The sequence below is a fragment of the Falco rusticolus genome, chromosome 2 (assembly GCF_015220075.1).
Source record: "Falco rusticolus isolate bFalRus1 chromosome 2, bFalRus1.pri, whole genome shotgun sequence".
Classification (NCBI taxonomy): Eukaryota; Metazoa; Chordata; class Aves; order Falconiformes; family Falconidae; genus Falco; species Falco rusticolus.
The window spans coordinates 44,013,633-44,034,650 of NC_051188.1; the positions used below are offsets into that span (position 1 = coordinate 44,013,633).

Sequence of the window (21,018 nt, forward strand, 5' to 3'; positions counted from 1 at the left end):
ACCATATGGCAGTTAAAGTGAGGAGTACAAGCCTTCCAAAGGAGATCCTGAATATGCATGCTTTACTTTAACAGTACAGAAGATTTACAGATCGGGGGTGGGGACACACATCTAAAATAATTAACTTAGTGCTTGACTCACAAATTCTGACAGACCTTAAATTTTGATCAGCACCTTTGAGGGAGACAGACCTCTGTTTTTATCCCTCCTTCAGCTGATTTTTCTGGGTTTGTCAGTGAGATTGGTTTTCTTGATTAAAAATCATAGTATTTAGTGCCTTTTCTGTGTTTCCATTCTTTTACTGTGAATTTATGCTGTTTTCTTCTCTGGGAATGCTTGTCAGTCATCAGAATTCACTGGTGCTGCCAGAACCTGATATATTTTCTAGGACAGCAATTTCTTGTTTAGTTTCCACGGTACAAGTTCTCTGCTTCAAAATGGAGTTCTAATACAAGGTGAAGATTGCAATAATAAATTCTGTATGTAAAGCTAGAAGTAGAGTACTATTTATCACGGTAAAGGCACAGTTAACTGTATGTGCTATTGTTAGGGTCACTTTTGCTTTAGAGGGTATTTATCTGAGTGCATTAGCCATGGGCTTTACTGCATGAGGAAGGAGCCAAATGGATCTGACATCCGTTGGCTGCTTCTGTGATGATTTTAGTGATATCAAAAAACATTAAATTTACCACCAGAATGACTTATCTTAAGGCCAGAAAGGTAAATGTCTCTTCCTACTGAGTATTTCCAACTGTTCAGTTAGATCTATGTAAAGTTTCTTTTCAAGATCACTGTATGGAGATTATTTGAAGGTACAAGACATCCCTGCCATAAGAACATAAGAATTGACATTGATGTAATTGATTCCTGTAAGCCAGTTGCTTTTTCTTGAGACTGTTATTTTGCATCTCCTTCCAGAGCATGATATATAAATATACATATCATTTTAACTGCTTATAAAAATTTACATATTTATTATAATTGTAGACATATATAATGTTAAGTGCCTTTGCAAGCTTTCAAGCGCACAGACATGATTCTTTCTTGCTTTGATTATAGTTAGATGACCGAGACAGTAAGAAGAAAAATCTTTATACTTCTTGACAATCCACTGAAAAGAAATGGAATTACTATCTTGATAAATATCTGTTCTGCGTAATGTGGGAATTTTTTTTATATACTTCAGTTATTTACTTGATAAAACAGCATTCCTTTTTATGCCTCAATCCTTTTCCGTATCAGGCAAATATTTTTCATTTTGTTTTGATTATGTAAGTTACGATTTTGTTATAATATTTATTATTATACTGATTTTCAATTTTTTTAGTACTGAATTAGGAAAATATGATGCTTTTCTGGTGCATGTATGTTGAACATGTATCAAGGACAACAAAACCAATGTTAACAGAGATCCTTTTATAGTATCTCTAACTCAAAATACATTTATATTTTATATCAGGCATGCTTTATTTTTGCATTTGCTCATCTCTATCTTCTAGTTGCATTGCTAGTTGAAGGAATCAAATTTTACCCTTCATATTCCCAAACTGATCGTCAGTCTCCATTTTTCTAGATACTATTTCAGTTATCCATAATAAACAGTTTAAAACAATTTTAAATAAAACCGAACTTATTTTTACTTGCTTCAAGATCAAACATTGTCATAAGAATCTCAGATTCTTCTGAAATATGAGTAATATGAGCAGATAGCATCCAACTATTTTGCCTTTTTTACTTTACCTTTTAAAAATGGTTGACACTTCTTTGATTTGGTTCTTTTAACACTGCTTCAAAGCCTGACGATTTTAATATGATACACAGTTTTTGTAGACTGTAGGAGTTCCACAACAGCAGCATTGATAGCATTCAGCCTAATAAATTAACAAGGTAGAATTAGGGAAAAATCCCCAAACATAAAACATTTTAATTAATGAACATATAGCAGCCTTTCAGTACTTGAAGGGGGCTGATAAGAAAGATGGGGACGGACTTTTTAGTAGGGCCTGTAGCAATAGGATAAGGGGTAATGGTTTTAAACTGAAAGAGAGCAGATTTACATTAGATGTTAGGAAGAAATTCTTCACTGTGAGGGTGGTGAAGCGCTGGCAAAGGTTGCCCAGAGAAGCTGTGGATGCCCCATCCCTGGCAGTGCTCAAGGCCAGGCTGGATGGGGCTTTGAGCAACCTGGTCTGGTGGAAGGTGTCCTGTCCATGGCAGGGGGGCTGAAACTAGATGATCTTTAAGGTCCCTTCCAACCCCAACCATTCTATGATCTATCAAAAAGATTGGTGCCTATCCTTTGTACCTAAGCACAAAATTGCTTTTGTTATTGTTATCTAAGGTTGTTGGACACCGCAGTACCAAAAATAAATGGAAATGATCAAGTAAGTTTTTCTGATGCTATTTGGAATGCAGTACGTTTTACCTTACCTCACCTCCTGCTACATTGCTCCCATTGTTCCCCATCAAATACTGTGTAAGCAGGGCATGGGTGCTTGTGTTGTCAAAGTTTGGGACAGTGATGAGACCAAAGCTGTAAAAGCAAGCACAGAGAGGAGCTGGGTGAATCCACTCAGGGGTGTTAGTACTCATAGTCATCCCAAGAAGGATTGCTGTCTGGCTTTCCAAAGCCAAAGCCCTCAGACCTGGAAGCCTCAACAATGACACAGCTTGCATAGCATGGCTGCTTGTACATCCAGGAGCGAATGTGACAAGGACCAAATAATTCCACAGATAAACTGGGAAATACAGAGCTTTAGCAATGCTGCTTCTACAGTACACTGAGTAACTGAAGTGAATACTATAAATAAACAATTTGCACATCTCTGCTGGACAAAGGACTTATGGACTTGACACAGTAGAAACATATAAAAATTTTAACCACCCACTTCTCTTCACATCTTCCTTTACTTAGCTTGTCCTGAAACTAATACGTGTACTTCTACACAAAAGATTCTTCCCGTCTGTTTTGAACCATATACCTATTTTCCCCTTTTTTCTCAAGGTCCTTTTTACACTGGGAAAAGTTCACATTTCTGCAAAGCACGATGTCCAGAGCTGCTTTTTCCTTGCTACTTTCTGGACCAGCTGGGCTGAATCATGGTAGTATGCTAACAGTAGCAGATAGTACTAATGATTCTATATTTAGAACTTAAAAGTGAAGCTGAGAATTAAGATTGTGTTCAGGAGCAGGGAAGTCTAAAGAGATGGGTAAAATATTGCTGCTCAAGACAGAACTTTATTTCAAGTACTTCCTTTTCTGAAAACAGCAAATCTCTTGCAAATGTTTTTGTTTTGGGCCAGTTTTTGTTTCTTGTTTAGCAGTAAACATACCAATGATGCTATTGGATTCAGTGTTTTCTGTGCTATTTTGCCAAGTTTGTTACGGCCTTTCTCACTAAATGTGGAAACATTTTAGAACAAATATTAAGGCAACTTTAGCTAAATTTTCATTATAAACTTGGCTGTGATGCCAAATAACTTATTCATTGTGGGCTAATTTGTCATCCCCACTCCCTGTCATTCCTTTCCATAGCTTCACATCAGAGAATTCTCCTGTCACAGGGGAAGCTCGTGTGAGAGCTGACTCTGCAGCCTTTTAGCCTTTTCCAAGTCTGAAAACAGACAAGGCTGTCAAGTACAGGACAGATTCTGTGACGTAGAGAAGACTTTAGACTGCCAGGTAGATCTCGAGACAAGAGAATATGACCCTAAGCATACAGGTTTCAAGTCTTGTTTCTGAAATAAATCTGTGTGACATTTTTGGGTTCTGCCTTGTTCAAATGTGCAACTATTTGGTCCACAGAATAAAGCAGTTTGAGTATAGGAACAGCACTTGCTAATGTCAAAACATTGTTTATGTACAATTTAATCTCCTGTGATGGTGTATTTATTTGCTGTATACTTGGTTGAGTTATTTTCATCAAGAAATTCTGTGTATGTGTTGCTTTGGCAACATCTTTGCAGAGTTTACAACTTTGAAATACATGTTGGCATCAACTGTGCAGTCCTTTTAAACAGCTGCTCTGCAGTCATGCTGTTTCAACATGCCACCACACATGGCTGAATTATGCAAATAGTTAATATTAAATGACTGAGATACAAGAACAGTTTGTGCACTCAATAAGCTGGTCTGTGGAGTGTAACATCCATTCATATAACTGAGTTAGTGTGGGACAATTTAAAGGCAACAATACAATTCTTTTGACTTTATCTTGTATTAAAGGCAGCAGGGGACAGAGAAGGTATATGGCAGGAGTGTTTGAAAAGTCTGAGGGGTTTTTTTAACCCGTTACTAATAGTGCAATGAAAATGGCATGTGCATCAATGTAATTTTCTGGCAAGTATTAAGAAATAGGTAAGATATAACAAATGTTTGTCATTCAGCTATAAATATGACTTACCCTGTTCTGGTTGAGAGATAAGAGAGAATGTTAAGTATATAGAATGTTAATATGTTAACAGTATTGCTTATTGAAGACAACAGCTTTTATAAAGAGCAAGCAAACAAAACCATTAGTAGTTTAAAAAATGTAAAAGTGTCTTACAATTTACTTTGAAAGGCTTTGCTACTAACCTTGCTGTTCTAGTTCTGCAATAATGAAAGCTCTACATAATAACAGTACAATAAATAATAAAACAAATAATGCTTTAAATTCTGTAACTTATTTTATAGTAATTACACCTATTAGATGTGGAAGGGGGAGAACATTAGGCTGTGGGTGATGCAAGATGACAAAAGATGTCCATCTAAAGTCACAAAATACTGTGTTTTTTCCTTTCCACTCTACCATACATTTTGAGTAATCTGTTGTGTTGTGAAGTGGCAAGAAAAGGTTACTTTTTAAATTAATCCAAACTGTTACCAAAGCAAATTATTAGAACATCCAAAAAGAGTCTGTATTTCTATATGCTTTTGTATTTTTTTTTCCTATGTTGGAACTTTAATTTTTCACGTTTCTTTCCCACACTGATCTCATTTTTGTTGTGTGTCCTCTTAAGGTTTGTCGTGGTTTAACCCCAGCCAGCAGCTAAATACCATGCAGCCATTCAGTCGCTTACTCCCCCCTACCTGCCCCCCCAAACCAGGACAAGGTTTTTCATTGATTTTTCTTTTCTGATCTGGATATAAAGACACAGATATGTATCTCTAGTAATGTATTTATAAGACATCTGTGCAAGACCTAGCACTTGAAAGTACAGTTTGTCACAGTCGTTCAAATTAGATTTGTAAACTGCCTTGGCCTGGCAAAACAAATTCAAAAGAATTCTTTTACATTAAATTGAAGCTTAAGTTAAAAGAGATAGTGGGTTCCTTAATACACAGTAAATGTTCTGTTATACAGCCTTTAAGCAACACACAATTTGAGTTTAATAAATCCTATCTGCCTTTTTTATTTTCTTACTTTTACTAGTGTCCAATTAATAATTGTATTAATTATGACAAGTATATGTTCATGCTTATTAGATTTACTGATCCATTTACACATTTAGTTTGCTGAATATAAATATATTATTAACAAATAAATATTTAATAGGTTCAAATGTAATTTTACTGAATAACTTAGCACTGACTGGTTTTTTTTGTGGGTTTATAGGAACTAGCCACAATGAAACAGATTCTAATTAATCTACATGGTAAACGCTATGAACAAAATTTACCTCAGTCTCCTATTGATGTAAAAAGTGTGACTGCAAAAAGCAAATCAAATCCTTCAGTAAAAGTGCTGCCAGAGCATGAAGAAGAAAATATATTTACACCTAAGCCAACGTTATTTGTAAGTACTATGATAAGAGTAAGTGCCATACACTTTTTTGATAATTCTCACTTTTTAAAAAGAAAAATGTGGGTTAATACTTCAAGGAGATGTATAACTAATTCAGCTGAATACTTGCAGCTCTTTATGGGAATGGTCAATGTTGAGGAGATGAATTACAGTTTATGATGTTATTTATCTATTTGGTAGTTTCTGCATCTTAAGTTCACAGCAAACTGTATCTTTTTAAAAATCCCATTATAATATTGCAACATTGAGTAGTTAGCAAAATTTTAATAACCAAAGGGATCCACAGACTACATATACAATTTTAAATCTACCCAGATCATGTATGAATTGAATATGTGCATATATTTATTGAGGAGCAGAAGTGAGGAAATAGGTGTATTTATGTATACTTATGTTCACTTATATATGTATTAATGTGTGTGTGTGCATATATATATCAAAAAATATATTAAAAAAAACATGCCCAGTATTGATATCACTTCTGTTACTAAGGGTACTTGATATTGTAAAATCTGGTTTATTCCTTTAGAAACTAGATGTTCGGACTTAAATATTTCAAGTGGCCTGCTTCAAATTTAGTGCCTCTAGTATTCATGAAAACGGTGACTGTGTCTGACCTGATACATTTAAGAAAGCCAAGTTGCAATGCTGAATCATAAAACAAATCATTACTCTTATTTATACTTCTTGAAGCTGCCTTTCTCTAGGCTGGACTGGTTGTATCCACAGTGCATAGCCTGTGTGCTATTTTGGTCCAAATATACATCTATAATTTTTTTTTTCTTTTCTGTTGTTTGTTGGTTGGTTTTTTTTTGCCTGGTGGGTACTTTTAAAATTCAGTGTTTTAAACAATATGAGGTTTGTATTGCAGCACATCAGATACCGTTTTTATAATACAAAATGTAGGAAATGGTTGCATCTCTTGGACATGATATGAGGGCATAGGAGGATTTTAGGGGTTCAAAATTTGCTTGGGTAGTGTTACGAGACTAAACACAGGCATACCCAGCGTAGTCTCATCCACAATCCTTTCAGTAGTGCTAAATCATACTGCTCAAACTTTTCCTGACAGAGCTATTCAGTGATCCAAAACAGCCAAAATGTGAGCTAACTATTAGGTTGTGTAGATGATCCACAGTTTTGGTGTTTAATCTGTCCTGTTGTACTTAGGGGTATGGGAATGGCGTAGGAATCTAGAAAAAATTCTTTTACATTTAGAAATTGTGAGCAACTTCTCTTTGAAAAATTCTAGTCTTTTCAGACTTTGGAGCAGGGATCCAAAATGGGCAGATGGCAGAGCTTTTTAGACAGGGAAAGAAGTTAGTAGCCCTGTGAAAATCCTCCCAATTTAGGTCAATTTCTAGAATTTTAAAAGCTTGCACAAATAAAACAGATTTATTTTTGTAACTGAAATCTTCAAAATGAAAGAAAGATGGAGATTAAAATGTGATGAGAACTCCCACCACAAGGCCAGCTGAATAAAGTAGGTTTTTAAATTGAACAGTTACTAAGTGTCAGAGGAAAGAACTAATATAGAACAGACAAAAAAAAGAACTAGAAAGGGACAGGTTTAGAGACAACAGACAAAAGAGAAAGTACTCTCTAATGCAAAAGATTATACCCAACCCTGAAAGCAGAATAGTCCTTACATTGTTCTACCTCCATTTTTTTAGTTTTAGTTCTGTATACAACCAACCACTGAATGTTAAGCAAAGCCAAAAAAATGTTAAGCAATCCTAACTGTGTAGCAGTAGCCCATAGGATTGTGAAGGCAAGGAAAAGTTGCTCACAGATAAATCTCTGCAATTAATATACTTTCTACACTGTCATAAAACTGCTGATTTTTTTCAGTTTTAATAATAGTTTTTTAAGAACTATATTTTCTTTTCTAAGTTTTCCCCTTTTCAACCGGGAAAGTCAGACAGTGCTATTTCAAATGAAGCCTATTTATGGCACAGTTGATTCATGTCTTAATTGTGATAGGTATTTTACAAAAAATCTTTTACTTCTTACTGTATAATCTGCTTTTTGTAACCTAGAAATAAGGAGGTTTTAATACAGCTGTGTAGTAATAATAACTTATTATCAGCATATACTGATAACACAGAATGCTGTTGGTAAGTCTTGGTTTTAATTTATCTGCATTTAAACAAAGAACTCAATTATCACTATGAACTACATAGTGATATTTATCCTATGTATCACAAAGGAAAGAGACTTTAGATTACATGTTTTTCTTCTGACTTTCACCGTCTCACAATTAAAACGTTCTTTGTTTTACAGACAAATAAAGAGGCACCTGTATGGTACAAGAAACTGCAGAAGAAAACTTCATCATAACATTTTTCTAAAATTATTTAAAATAATCCTTTGAGGAGCCTTCCTTTGTAGAAAGTTATTTTCATCATATGATGCCCTTTTTACCATAAAAGTAAACAACTGTTCTGGTTTTAACAGTTCTTTTATATCTGTCAAACGATCTTACACACCATAAAATAATTTGTAGATCTGTCATGTGAATAAAATGTGTGGAAATAATGCATGCAATGATTTTACTAACATATTTGAATTTTAAAAGATAAATAAACCCCAGCTATTGTACATATTTATTATCTGGGCAGTTAAAGGACGCATGTTCAGAGTGTCAAATTAATGCATGTTTCAGCTTTTTTATATTGTTTTTCTTGGACCCTGTGTCTTATGCCACATTCCTTTCAACTATTCTGGCTCATAGAAGTTTTAAAAATATACATGAGGTAGCATCAGACTATATCCTACTTTCTATGAAGGAAATTCATGTCAGGTGGAAAAAAAACTAATTTCTTACCGGCCTTGATTTGTATAGTTTGTCATGTGATGTCATTTGTTCTACCAAACAGGCATTAAAAATACTCTAAAGAAGCAATAAAATACATCTTAATTGTTAGCACTGATACTTAATGGGCTAGATACACTTGCTGTAGTGTAGTTACATCAGTGAATAATAAAAATCAAACCACAGTGTGTGAGTACTGTAGCATGTAATGGTGAAATGGTTAACTTGCCATATTTAAGTATATGAAAATAAGCCCCATCTTCCAACAACACCGTCTACTCATTTATTCCACTCCACCATCTATTTACACAATAGAAAAAGTCTCTGATATTTTTAATCACTTTTCACTGCATATAGTATATTTCTATATATAACATAAATACAGGTGATATTGTTTAAGTGACTGTATAATGAAAATATTGCTCAGATTTCATTTAAGAGGAAGCTCCTTTTTCTTACCTCCTTTCTCCTTGATAATATCTCTTCAACTGTTTCATTGTTCCTACCTGGACATGAACAATAATTATTTATTTAATACTATTTAATACTGAGCTATGTCAAGCTTGTGATTCCTAGATACACTTTTCTTCATTTTCCAAACAGCAGTTTGAAGCACAGCAATACTTCCTCTGCTCCAGTTAAGTTTCTGTATTATTTTTTTCCTAATTCCGAGAGAGTGATGTAAAACTGCTAGCAATTGGACATCACAAGTTTAAAATTATCATTCTGTGAGCAAGGGAGGCCAAATGTGTAGACAGAGGTAACATCTTATATTAGACTAACTGGTATTCACCAGGGGAAAAAATAAACAAACGTTTGGGCTCATATACCTATCTGTACAGACATTCCTGAATAAACTTTGGTTTCCTGAACTCTAGGGTTTTATCTAACTTGTATTTTTATGTGAATAGAATCAAAAAGTTCTCTTTCATGTGAATCCGCTCCCATATGCAGATACTAATTTTGTAGTTTGTAATAGATATGTGATTCATAGCCCGTAGTTTAATTTCCCAGACTGTCCCGTTTGTCTGTTATCACCCAATAATTAATAAATTGTAGTATCTAGAAGGACTGTGAGCTTTTGGGCAAGGTAGTAGTTGGAATCTTAAGTGTTCACATTTTGTTCTCCTATAGTATCCTTTTAGACAAATTGGTGAAATAGGGACTGTAAGGTGGGTGGAAAATTGGCTGGCACACCAAACTCAAGGAAATGCGACCAGCAATGCAAGACCCAGCTGGCAACTGGCAGATAGTAGCATCCCTCAGCAAGTTCATAGGCGATACCAAGTTTGGGAGGGTGGTCCATATACTGGCTGGCAGGGGCTCAGAGGGACCTCAACAGACTGGAAATTGGGTCAGCAAGAACCTTATGAAGTTCAACAAAAGCAACTGCAGTCCCACATCTACAACGGAATAACCCCATATGCCAGTACTGGCTGGAAAGCAGCTTGGCAAAAACAGACCTCGGAGTCCTAGTGGACAACAAATTGAACATGGGTCAGCAATGTGCCAACCAGCCGCATCCTGGGTGGTATTACCAACAGGATAGCCAGCAGATGGAGGGAAGTGATGCTTCCCTTCTGTTTGGCACATGGGAGACCACATCTGGAGTGTTGCATCCAGTCTGGGGCTTGTTCAAGAAAGACATTGACATCTTGAAGTGAGTCCAGCAGTTTCACCAAGATGATCAGGGGCTGGAGCACCTGATGTAGAAGGGGAGGCCAAAAGAACTGGACTTAATTCAGCCATACAAGGCTTGGTGGGGGAACTTGTTGCCATCTCCAATTACCTAATGGAATGGTACAGAGACAACAGAGCCAGACTTCTCTCAGAGGTGCACAGTGATGGAGTAAAAGGCAACAGACACAATATGGAGCACTAGAAAACTCAAATAGCTATTATGAAAAATGTTTTTACTGCAAGGGTGGTCAAATACTGGAACAGGTTGCCTGGAGAAGTGGTAGAATCATCATCCTTGGAGATACTCAAAATTCAACGGGACAAAGTCCTGAGCAACCTGGTATAACTGGACCTGACTTAGAGATGGACTAGATGACTGATTTTCAGAATTCCTGTCCAACTTAAATTACTCTATGGTGGTATTTCTAAATATACTAATGTGAGATAGTGACCTTAATTTACTTCTTACCATCCAAAAGACACAAAGTGTTTAATTCTTCCATGGAAATATAATACACAATAACATTTTGATGCTTCCAGAATTAATTGTGCATTGTACATTTCTATGTCCTCCAGGCAGCCTGATTTTCTAGGAAGGCTGACAGAAAATTAGGCTGATTTTTGGTGAAATTTTATTGACATTTAAACAGTTTTTCAGATGACAAAGTGACATATCCTGGCAAAGTTGGGTTTTGGTTTTGCTTTTGTTTTTTTCTAATTACTAACAAGGTCCATCTTTAAATTTGCAAAAATAAAAGTAATTTGTTAGCATATACTGATAACACAGATTCCTGTTGGTAAGTTTTTGTAATCCATGTAGTCTCTGTGTAAATCTCCTCAGTATGTAAATTTTTTCCCCGTTGAAGACACTGTATTCTTCCTGTGTCTCCTCCCTAGACTCCAAGGCTATAATTAATTATCTAGGAGGAGACCTTCTAAGCTTTTCATGTGAAAGCTAGAATGTCACTTAAATATCACTATTCAAATGTGAAATGCCCTACAGCAAAAATTAATGAACCTTTTTGCTCTTTAAGTAATGAAAAGGTTCAGTTGCATTACCTGTACAGCATTTTTACTGATGTTCTTTCCCACAAATATAGTTGTCAAATGAATTATTCCAAAATTCTTCTTCATGGTCTTTGCAGTTTCCCATTGTAGTAGGCCTCGTGTTAATGATGCGTAAGTCAAAAATAATGAAGTAAAGAGAAATTTCTAAGGGTAGTCATGCATGTAAGCAACTTGTGACTGAAGTGCCCAACCCACATAATCATATTCAGTTCCTCTTTTTCAAACCAAAGGGAGCAAAAAGAGAAAAATCTCTATCCGCTATTACATTTCTTGGTCCATTAAGTTGGTGTTACTTAAGTGTTAAGTTTCGTAAGTGTGTGGGCTGAACAGGAAAGAAGGAAGGACAGTTGGTTTAGAGCAGGTTAGGATGGGTTTTTTAACAGCTTTCTCACCTTTCCATCCCTTGCTAGAAGCAAAGCATCAAGGAAATCTCTTGTTTGAGGAAAAAAGTGAAAAGATGAAATTGCCTTCTTTTTTGATATGGACCTTAACTTTTAATGCTTATTGCTGCATCCTGTGGTCATACGTAACTGGCATTGTAGTTTCTAAATATTTTTTGTACAAAAAAACGATACGCCATTGGGATTTGTAGTCTTCCTCCCCTTCGAGACTTTCTGTACAAAACGGTGATGAAACCTTAAAGAGGAACAACTGTAAATTCAAATATTAGTTGTCTGAGTATTTGTCAGTGTCTCTGGGATACAATTTGCTGCCTCTTACAACTGTTATTTTCTGTTTCAGGGTTTTTTTCAGTTATCATTTTGTATGATATCTAGTTCCAGCAAAAAAGGAACACGTACTCTACTAAACCTCTGACTTCTGCAAGATGGTCAAATAGAATTCTTTTGCTCCTGGTAAGCATTCAACAACTTCCATGTCTTTAGAAGACACGGCTTAAAAAGCATGACTTTCTAGAGGCAAATTATTACCTTTTGAAGAAGTATGTATGTTATTATGTATATGTCTCTCAATCAGTTGTCAGTGTGTTGCACATTTACATGAAAACAGATTTGTACACAACAGTTTGAGTCTGTAACAGCCTGTCATCTTTCAGGGTTGTGCTCGTTAGGGAGGTTACTGAGGAAAGAATTTATCTCCCTGTTAACATTACATTTAATAGAACACATGCCAGACTTTTTACTGAGTCAAAGAAATGTATCCCTGGTATTTTATTATACCAAAGAATATCAAGAATCTGTATTGATCCTCGACCTTTGAAAATGAAACAAGTATCTCCAGAAGATCAACTTTTCCTTAGTGTCTCTGGGCAATATTATCCCCTTCTTAAATTCCTAGGATTGATCGGGAACTCTTGACCTTTAAAATGCATACTGCGGTAGCTTAATTAAGGCAGTTACACTTTGGGTATTTCAGACTGAAGCTGGGCAGCAATCAGCAGCATACAAGGTGCTGACTCTTGGGGGACGGCAGCGCTAGCAGAAACGGACAGTAGTTGGGAATTACAGACGAGTGAATGGTGGGTGTTGCAAAAGCTTTTAGCAGCAGTAGGTACAGCTCTTCGCAGATAGACCCTCTGCAGCTCTTTAAGCCCTCTGCTGACAGCACAAGAACCACTAACTTCATTCCAGAGTTCATTTTGCAGAGTTCCCTGGGTTTCTTTCCTCATTGATAAGTTTTCCGTAACAGTAAATACCCATATTTTTATTCCCCACCCCATTTTTTTTGAGAAAGTGAGTCCTGTTTCCTCAGGACATTAGAACTGGATTTAAAACATAGTGAATTTTAATCAGCTTACCCTTTAAAGGATGAAGGGTTCAAAAACACCCAGCAAATTTCATCCCCATGAAAGCAGGAAATGGCAGAAATATTAAATGCAAAAAGTTAGGATTGATCATGGAAATAGCTTTTATTCAGAAACTTACATGTTTTCATAGACTGTGTGCCCTTTTTGAAGATATTACAGAAATAACCACTGTAAAGAGAATGCCGCTTTGATTGAAGTAATAGAATCAACTTTGTTTGACCATGAATAATTGAAGTCTTTGTGTTAATGCTTCTTTTAAGGAGTAGTGGATCAGTAAATGTAACTTAATTGCAGGAAAAGTCTTATGGATGGAATTTATTACTGTATTTCAATGAAAGTCTTTTCATTTTTTTCCCTTTCGTTCAACAGAAGGATTACTTAGATTATTCAGTGTTGCAGCTGAAATTGGTAGCAATTCCCAGTGCTCCTTTTTATCATGATTTTAGAGATACATATTGCAGCATGCAAGACTTTCTCTTTTGCCTTGTTATTCAGTTCTTTAGAAGAATTTTTTCTTTGTGCGTTATTATTAGGTAAAGCCTGGCAACGCAATGCTTGACTTCTACAAGGGAGTTGTCATCTAGAATGTATATGTGGATTTTAAGCAGAATTGTTACCGAAGTGCAGTGGTCCTTTCTAAAAGAAAGAGCTGGAAATATTCCCACTGAGCTCTCTCTGAGACCTTGAGAGAGGGTAATTTCCGTGCCCAAGCTTCCTTGTGCTCCCCATCGCTGGTGTAGTGCCACACATAGAGGAGACTTGTCACTCTACATTTCACAGGCCTGTGGTTTCCAAGTACACAGCTCCGAGTGCCAGTGCCGCCGTGTAAACAGAGATTCACAAGTTGTCATCCAGAGCTATATGTAAGATGTTCACACAAAAATTAATATCACTCATCCCCTCTGTGATACTGTCTGAAGTGTAAGCAAGGAAGAAATGCAATATATTTTGGTGCAATCTATTCACTTGTCACCTTTCCCTTCTTGGGAGTTATGTTATTTTGGCATATAAATAAACTTCTAGTGAGTCTTTGTTCTTGGACACTGAAAAGGAAACATGCTGCAAGTCCTGCAAGGATGGCCAAGTCCTTTTTTCCAGATACTTCATCAGAGATCTGTGTTCAGGTCTCAAGTACTGCCTAGACAACTCCTAGGAGATCATTAGGCACCACTTCTTACACATTAATCTCTATTTGGCTAACTTATTACTTAAATACTAAGTCCCCAAAATCCACTCAGTATTTATGAGTAAAGGAGTACGTGCCTGAAAGTAACAACAAGCAGTAAAGGGACTTATATGTCAATGACTCGAGTCTTACTGAATTAGCACATTCCTTGTCATTTTATGTCATTTCTTTCATTATTGCAGTAATTAACTTTACAGAATTGCTTTTGTTCCATTCAGCAAGGAATGGAGAACAATAACAGTGTTTACCAACAGTAGGAGGGAGCTTACCTTTCTTTCTCAACCCCGTCAAATCTCTGCAGGCTAATCTGCACAGCCAGGGTGCTTCTACACAAAGGAGACTGTCCGAAACCTCCCTTGGGGAAACCTCAGCCAGCTGATTAGATCTGTTGTCAATGAAAACCGAATACCCAATCCTATCAAATATAGCGGGTTTTTCATTCTGACATGCCATTTCAAATTTGTACAGGCTGAAACTTTTGTCAAGTAGTTTTACACTGTGATAGTAATCCTGAGACCGCTGAATGACTTAAAAACAAGTACAGAGTATTTTCAATCCATTAAATTCTGTGAAATTGCAAAGAAACAAACTCTGAAGTTCTTGAGTTTCCAGCTGCAGTAACATCAGGAATCTTTGATAATTCACTACTATTTTTTTGTAGTTGTAAACTGAGATATTATATATATGTAAATATACACTTTTAACATAAACTTAAGTTACATTTTTTTGGTTTAGTTATATCTATTTTTGATACAAAGCAAAATATTTTTCTGTGAACATCCATGTTTTGGTTGTGAATGAAATGCCAATAAAGTGTCTTGAAATTAATTTTATTAAAAATATTAAGGTTATTGTACTGCATCATCTTCATGGACTTGTCTGATCTACTGCCTGTCTCCCAACAACTGTCAGGTTCCTGACAGAAATGTGCAAACTCCCCATGGGCCAACACAGCGGACAACACCACGTTTACTGATTTGAGTGACAGCCCTAGTTTTCATTAAAAAATACAGTATCTTTAATATGCAAGATTTCAGATTCACTAGATGTTTCTGGAAACAGGAATGCCTGATCCACTTTCTCAGCTATGTTTTTTATTATTCTTTTATGTAAGAGATTTTCTGTGTTCTTACCACTTATATCAAATTTCTGAAAACATAAAGATGTAACTGTGAGGTTCTTAAAACTCTGCTTTGGTGCCACTCAGCCACGGAGGTACCAAAAGTACAGACACGCCAGCATTCTCGGTGACCACCTAGATTTGTCCTAGTCGTGGCAGTGTCAAGTACTACTTCTACATAGAGAGATGACAGTACTAACGGTGCTTCAGTTGGTATGAAATACCAATAGTTGGGTTTGGTGATAAGAACAGCTGTGATCCTGAACATGTATTTACTGGAAACTGAAACCCAGCCTGAACAGAACCGGCAAGGCTATTGCTTTCACAGTGCCCTGTACTTGTTATACTGCTTCCACAGGAAACTGAGTACGTTACCGTTTTCCTCAGGTGGTGGATAGGATTGAATCTGATCATCCCCGCTGAGTGTTCACAGAAGTTAACTTTGGGCAAGATAATGATGGGAGCATTTCTGAGGAAAGGGAGTGCCCTTCAGCCCTTCTTCAGCTTTGGAAAGAAATGGACAAGACAAAATTCAGACCTTCTAGTCTGTTAGCTTGAAGCACCTTCTACAGACTATGTAATGCTCCCAAGTACTGACAGAGTACTGAATTTAATATATGCTGCTTCCTTCTTCATTTTCTGATGTCTACTTTAAAAATACCAGTTTTCTAGTTTTTATTTATCCCATTCATAAGCACCTAACTTCAGGAAATAATAAGGAAACTTGGACAGATCTTCGAGAGTATAGATACCGTAACTACTTCAACATTCAACTTTGCAAAGGTTAGTGCTTACTTTTCAGTTGTACGTTGCCAGTAAGAGTAGATTTAATCCAATAAAGCAAATTATGGGGCCATAGCATCTGATGGAGGGTGGATATTTTAAAATGTAATGCATTAATGTTTAACAAAGTATTTTTGTGTAATTAATGTAAATAATTTGTGTAATTCAGTGTGAACAGGCAACTTCTTTGGCTATTTGGCTATTACTTAGCTTTCCATGAGCACTGTTTTCACTCCTGCGTTCAGAATAGAGGGAAGCAGGCAAGGCATTACACTGTCTGTCTGTGTGATATTTTTGAAAGAAACACTTGACATAAGACTAATTTAATGGTGCCTTAATTAAAGAACTTAGAGCTTTCTTTGCTTTTCTTAAATTATGAGGAAAGCTTATTGCCACTGCTTTGTGCTATAAGTAACGTCACCTGGACTGGAAGTGCTGCAATGGATCATTGCAAAATGTTTCTGCTGATAGAACACAGTGGACCAAGCTGGTCTAACCTACTACGATTAATAATTATCTCATAGGTGAATTTCACTATGTCCAAATAATTGTTTTAGTGTAAGGTTTAAAATAACAGGAGGGATGGATGTAAATGTGGTAGTGATGGGACAGTTTGTGCAATTGCAACCTGTTCTGTTCACATGATCTGGCCATGCTAACATGAACCAAAAGGAAAATACTTAACATCCTCTTTGTCCCTTCCACTTCTACTTCTTTTCCTTTTTGGTGAATACATATCTAAATACAAAACTTAAAAATTGAAAAACTGAAGTGCTGCATGGTAAAATACTTTAAAACATGTAGAACATGATGTGATTTTTATCCTGGTCCTGCCAAATCTTTTTTAATTTTAATATTTGTTTGTTTCTCTGGTGCAATAAAATACAGATTCATTTTTTTTCCCACAAGTTACATGCATTTATATAGGATATCATGGCAATTTGTACCCAATACTTTGTGCCAGATTTATGAATTGTTAGGTCTTAGTCTTGAATTGCACAGAAGCAAGATTTTCTAATCACTGAAAAAGCTTTGTATTTTGTTGCTCTACAAAGTAATCAATACGCAATCTAGAGAGAAAGAAGCCTTGTATTGTTAAAAGATTGAATCAACTTTTCCTCTCCTTTATCTTACTTAAATCTTTCAAGCAGCACAGGGATTAAGACATGTTGTTAAAGTCTTGCCTCATCCAACTTGCCACATTAGTTACTAGCTCACACATAAGCGGGCTCCATAGGTTAACTAAGCATGTTTTGAACTGGTCAGGTAAATGCATTTGAAATAGGCTATATGTTGGTGAACTGCAGTTTTCCATATTGTAACACAATAGACATAGACCAAACTTTCATTAAGTCACCCAGCATTAAGAATACTTATAGGTCAAATGTGAGCATTCTAATACATAAATATTTTATCTAGACCTGGTGTAGTAAAAAAACCCCAAACAACCCAACCCAAAATATCATTCACGTGGAGAAAGGTTTTTTTTATTGATCTCTTGTTCTGGAAGTAAACTTTTTTACTTATTTTCTTTTTTAATATTTCAAAAAGCATTTTCAAAAAGAAATTATAAGAGGAACTTTAAAAAAATTATTAGTATATTACAAGTGGAAAGTAGCTAAGCTTTGTTGTCTGATTGTAACTTGTAAATTGTAACTAAGGTTGTAACTGATGATTGCAATTTAAATCTCTCTTTTTGCAAAACGGTATCCATAATCACCTGAATAAATGAATATCCTTAAAGTAAGTGTAGAATAAAGCTGGATTGAATATATGACTGAATATTTTGTGGCATGTTTTTCCAGCATGTTTTGTAGAAAGTAATGGGAGTAACACTTGAAGCTGCAAGTGCCAGTATGTTAACAAAGTCTTTTGGGGGTTTTCTCAGTGAAAAGTTCCTTCTGTTGCTCAGGCTCTTAATATTTTCAGAAAGGCAGAAAATAATGAGGGAAAAAAAGCAAAATTGTGTTAATTAACTGTTTAACTGTGTTGTATATTATTTAACATAACCTACTACTTAATTTAGGTCTGAGAACTGAAATTAAAATCATTCTAAAGGACTGAAATTGAATGCATCTGTAGCTCAAAGGAGTAACAGTTAACTAAACTAAGGTGAGATCTGTAATACTGTCATATGTCATTAGACATTTCACCTTCTATAACATTTAATTTGACTTTTTTTTTTAATGGACATTTTTCTTATGTCACTTATTTGAGAAGAGGGACATTTCTGTGTTCATGCATTTTGATAGATTTATGTCAGTTCTAAAGCCCTATTGCGAATAAACGTTTGAGTCATCACTGGTAACCACTGTCATTTTCCCCTGTATTGTTTTGATGTTGGCAAACCGGTAATTTTCTGACTATGCCTAACCTAAGTAAATGAAACTGGACAAACCATGTGGAGGCCTGTTGCTTCCTTGGTGGGAGTTCTTCATCCTGAGACAAATAGAAATTGTGAGGGGGGAATGCAGCTGTGCCTTTTCATTACAGGACACCATTAGAAATTTCCCCATCCAGCAAGATTAACATTGTTACAAACTCTGTAACCCCCCCAAGTCAACAGGAGATAGGACTCAGGCGCAGCCACATTTTATCAAGGCTGATCAGCTTTCTCGTAGTGGAGTCTCTGAGTTTGGTAACGTCTGGTTCATTCACTTTTCTTACCAGTCAGCTTGTGATGGCTACTAAATGCTGCAGATACTCTTGATGAGTTTTTAGCTTCACTGCTGAGTCCAAATACATCCTCTGACTTCTGGAGTTTTGACTAAGATCGGGTTTTTAAACATTCTCATCACAAAATGACATTCTTTTTCTATGGTGTGACTGGGGTGAAAAACCAAGTACACCTTCAGAAGCTTTCATGGGAAGCACCTTTCAAACTCCTGACCTGTCCTTCTACTGCAGCCTGAGGTAGGTTTTTGTAATCTCTACTTTGCTATTATCCCTCCTGACAAGTGGCAGCCAGTTACTCAGCTCACTTATTGAAAGGTATTTAATGTGTCTTAAGTGGAGGTCAAACCTCACTTTGTCTTAAGGCAGAGGCACGGAAAATCAGTATTTGCTATTGACATTTTTTCAAATTACTTGCTCATTCCTAAACTTCCTCTTTTTTTTCAAAAAATGCCAATCAAGCTACCAGGATATGTTGAAAAATGTAATGGTCATCTCAGTTACTACCCTTATCATTAAGCAAGAGAAAACTCTGTCATAATTTTAATATCCTCTGACTGACTGAAGATTCCCCTTTTACTGCTGCTGCAGCTGTTTCTGCTAGCAGAAGGGCTGGTTCCTTCCTATTGGTTTTATTTTTTTTTCTCCCCAGCAGCATACTGTTTAGACAGACAGGAGATTCTTTGTGCTCCTTTTGAGTTGGGATGGCTCTTCTGAAGAGATCATAGAATTGGGATGCACAACAGCAAAAATGAAGCAATAAAACCACATTACCAGTTTACTTAAATCGTGAATTCCTAAGCTATGATGCACATGCCTTAGCGCTCTATACGCTTCTTCAGAGTGATTCTGAAATACTAATAAAAAAGATCCATCGGAACATCAACAGTGATACTGAAGGAACCTCAATCAAGATTGAAATTGTCTAGATTTAACTCCAGCCATTCAACCTCCCACCTTAGTAGATCTTTATCTGATAGCTCAAAGAATCCATTCTCACAGGTTTTGCTCTATTTAGGCATCTATATTGCATTTAAGTTCTACATGTGTACTGAAAAGGTCCTTCCAAACAGCTGTTGGTCTGTGAGCTTGTGCTCATGAACTACTGACTCCTTGAGAGGAAACTGAGCAAAGCAAGCCTGTTGATAGTAAGTTTAAATTAATTACACAAGATTTTTTTATTTTTAATTTTAAAAAAGGGGGAGGGGCATAAATAAGGAAGACTGAAAACTGCATTCTTAAAATAAGCACCTCAGTTTACTGCGCAGTCAATGCAATATTAAGGTCTTCAGAGGAAAGCAATGTCTGCCTTCTTGTGGAGGCCAAGCCCTCTCCACTGGCTATATGACTATTTTAGTAAGACACTACAAGTTGGTGCAGGCTCAACAGCCAAGAGTGAGAGTGGATTTCACCCTGTATTGAACTGTGGATGCTCAAAAAGATTGAGCATTTCAGTAAAACACCCTCACCAGTGCCAGTTACAGGATAACGGCTCTACATGAGGTTCACTGGTTTGGGCATCTAAGATTTACATCCTTATTGGCCACCTGAGGAATCATCTTGAGCTAACTAGCCATGATTAAGCCAAGAACTTTCTCATGTCTTCATATACATCTATACTGGAAGATCTGTAGTTTAGCCGTATCTAACCTGCCGAGGGGTTTGTCGTTTCAGTAGACAGATTTCCCACCTTCATTTTTTATTTCTCCCCCATGCTTAACCTCCTCAATAAAATTGATCAATTATTGTGTTTTCTTTAAAAAAGCTAAATAGCTTGTTGTTAAAAACCAATCCCCATGGGACTGTATACATCAACCTGGCAATACTCCATCTGAAAAAAACTGAGACTTGTCCATCAGGAATTACAGTCAAAATGTTGAGCTGAATCAAGTGATATACTTTACAAAAATGTGTTTTGCATAAACTCTGCTATCTTTCGCGACCAACTTTATTCAAAGGTAGTTCATCAAGGTCTTGTTTTTCATAAGCATATACTGAGTGAAATAAATTATATTTTCTTTTTATTTTAATAAATCTGCACATTGATTATTCACATTAAGCTGCTCAATGTCACAATGCAAATTTACAATTACATGCATCATTTCACTGACATTTTCTTTTAAGTATTGGTTCTAACTCTAG

The 21,018-nt window shown here is 36.1% G+C and overlaps 1 protein-coding gene across 1 annotated transcript in view; it reads left to right on the forward strand.

Annotated features, from left to right (window-relative positions):
- PIBF1 (progesterone immunomodulatory binding factor 1) overlaps positions 1-9,473 on the forward strand; it is a 121,112-nt gene extending 111,639 nt beyond the window's left edge. Inside the window, exons 17-18 of the mRNA XM_037377711.1 lie at positions 5,598-5,777; positions 8,070-9,473. Coding sequence (XP_037233608.1) covers positions 5,598-5,777; positions 8,070-8,126 — 237 coding nt within the window. The 3' untranslated portion in view covers positions 8,127-9,473. The remainder of the gene's footprint in view (positions 1-5,597; positions 5,778-8,069) is intronic.
- Positions 9,474-21,018: the final 11,545 nt, after the last annotated feature.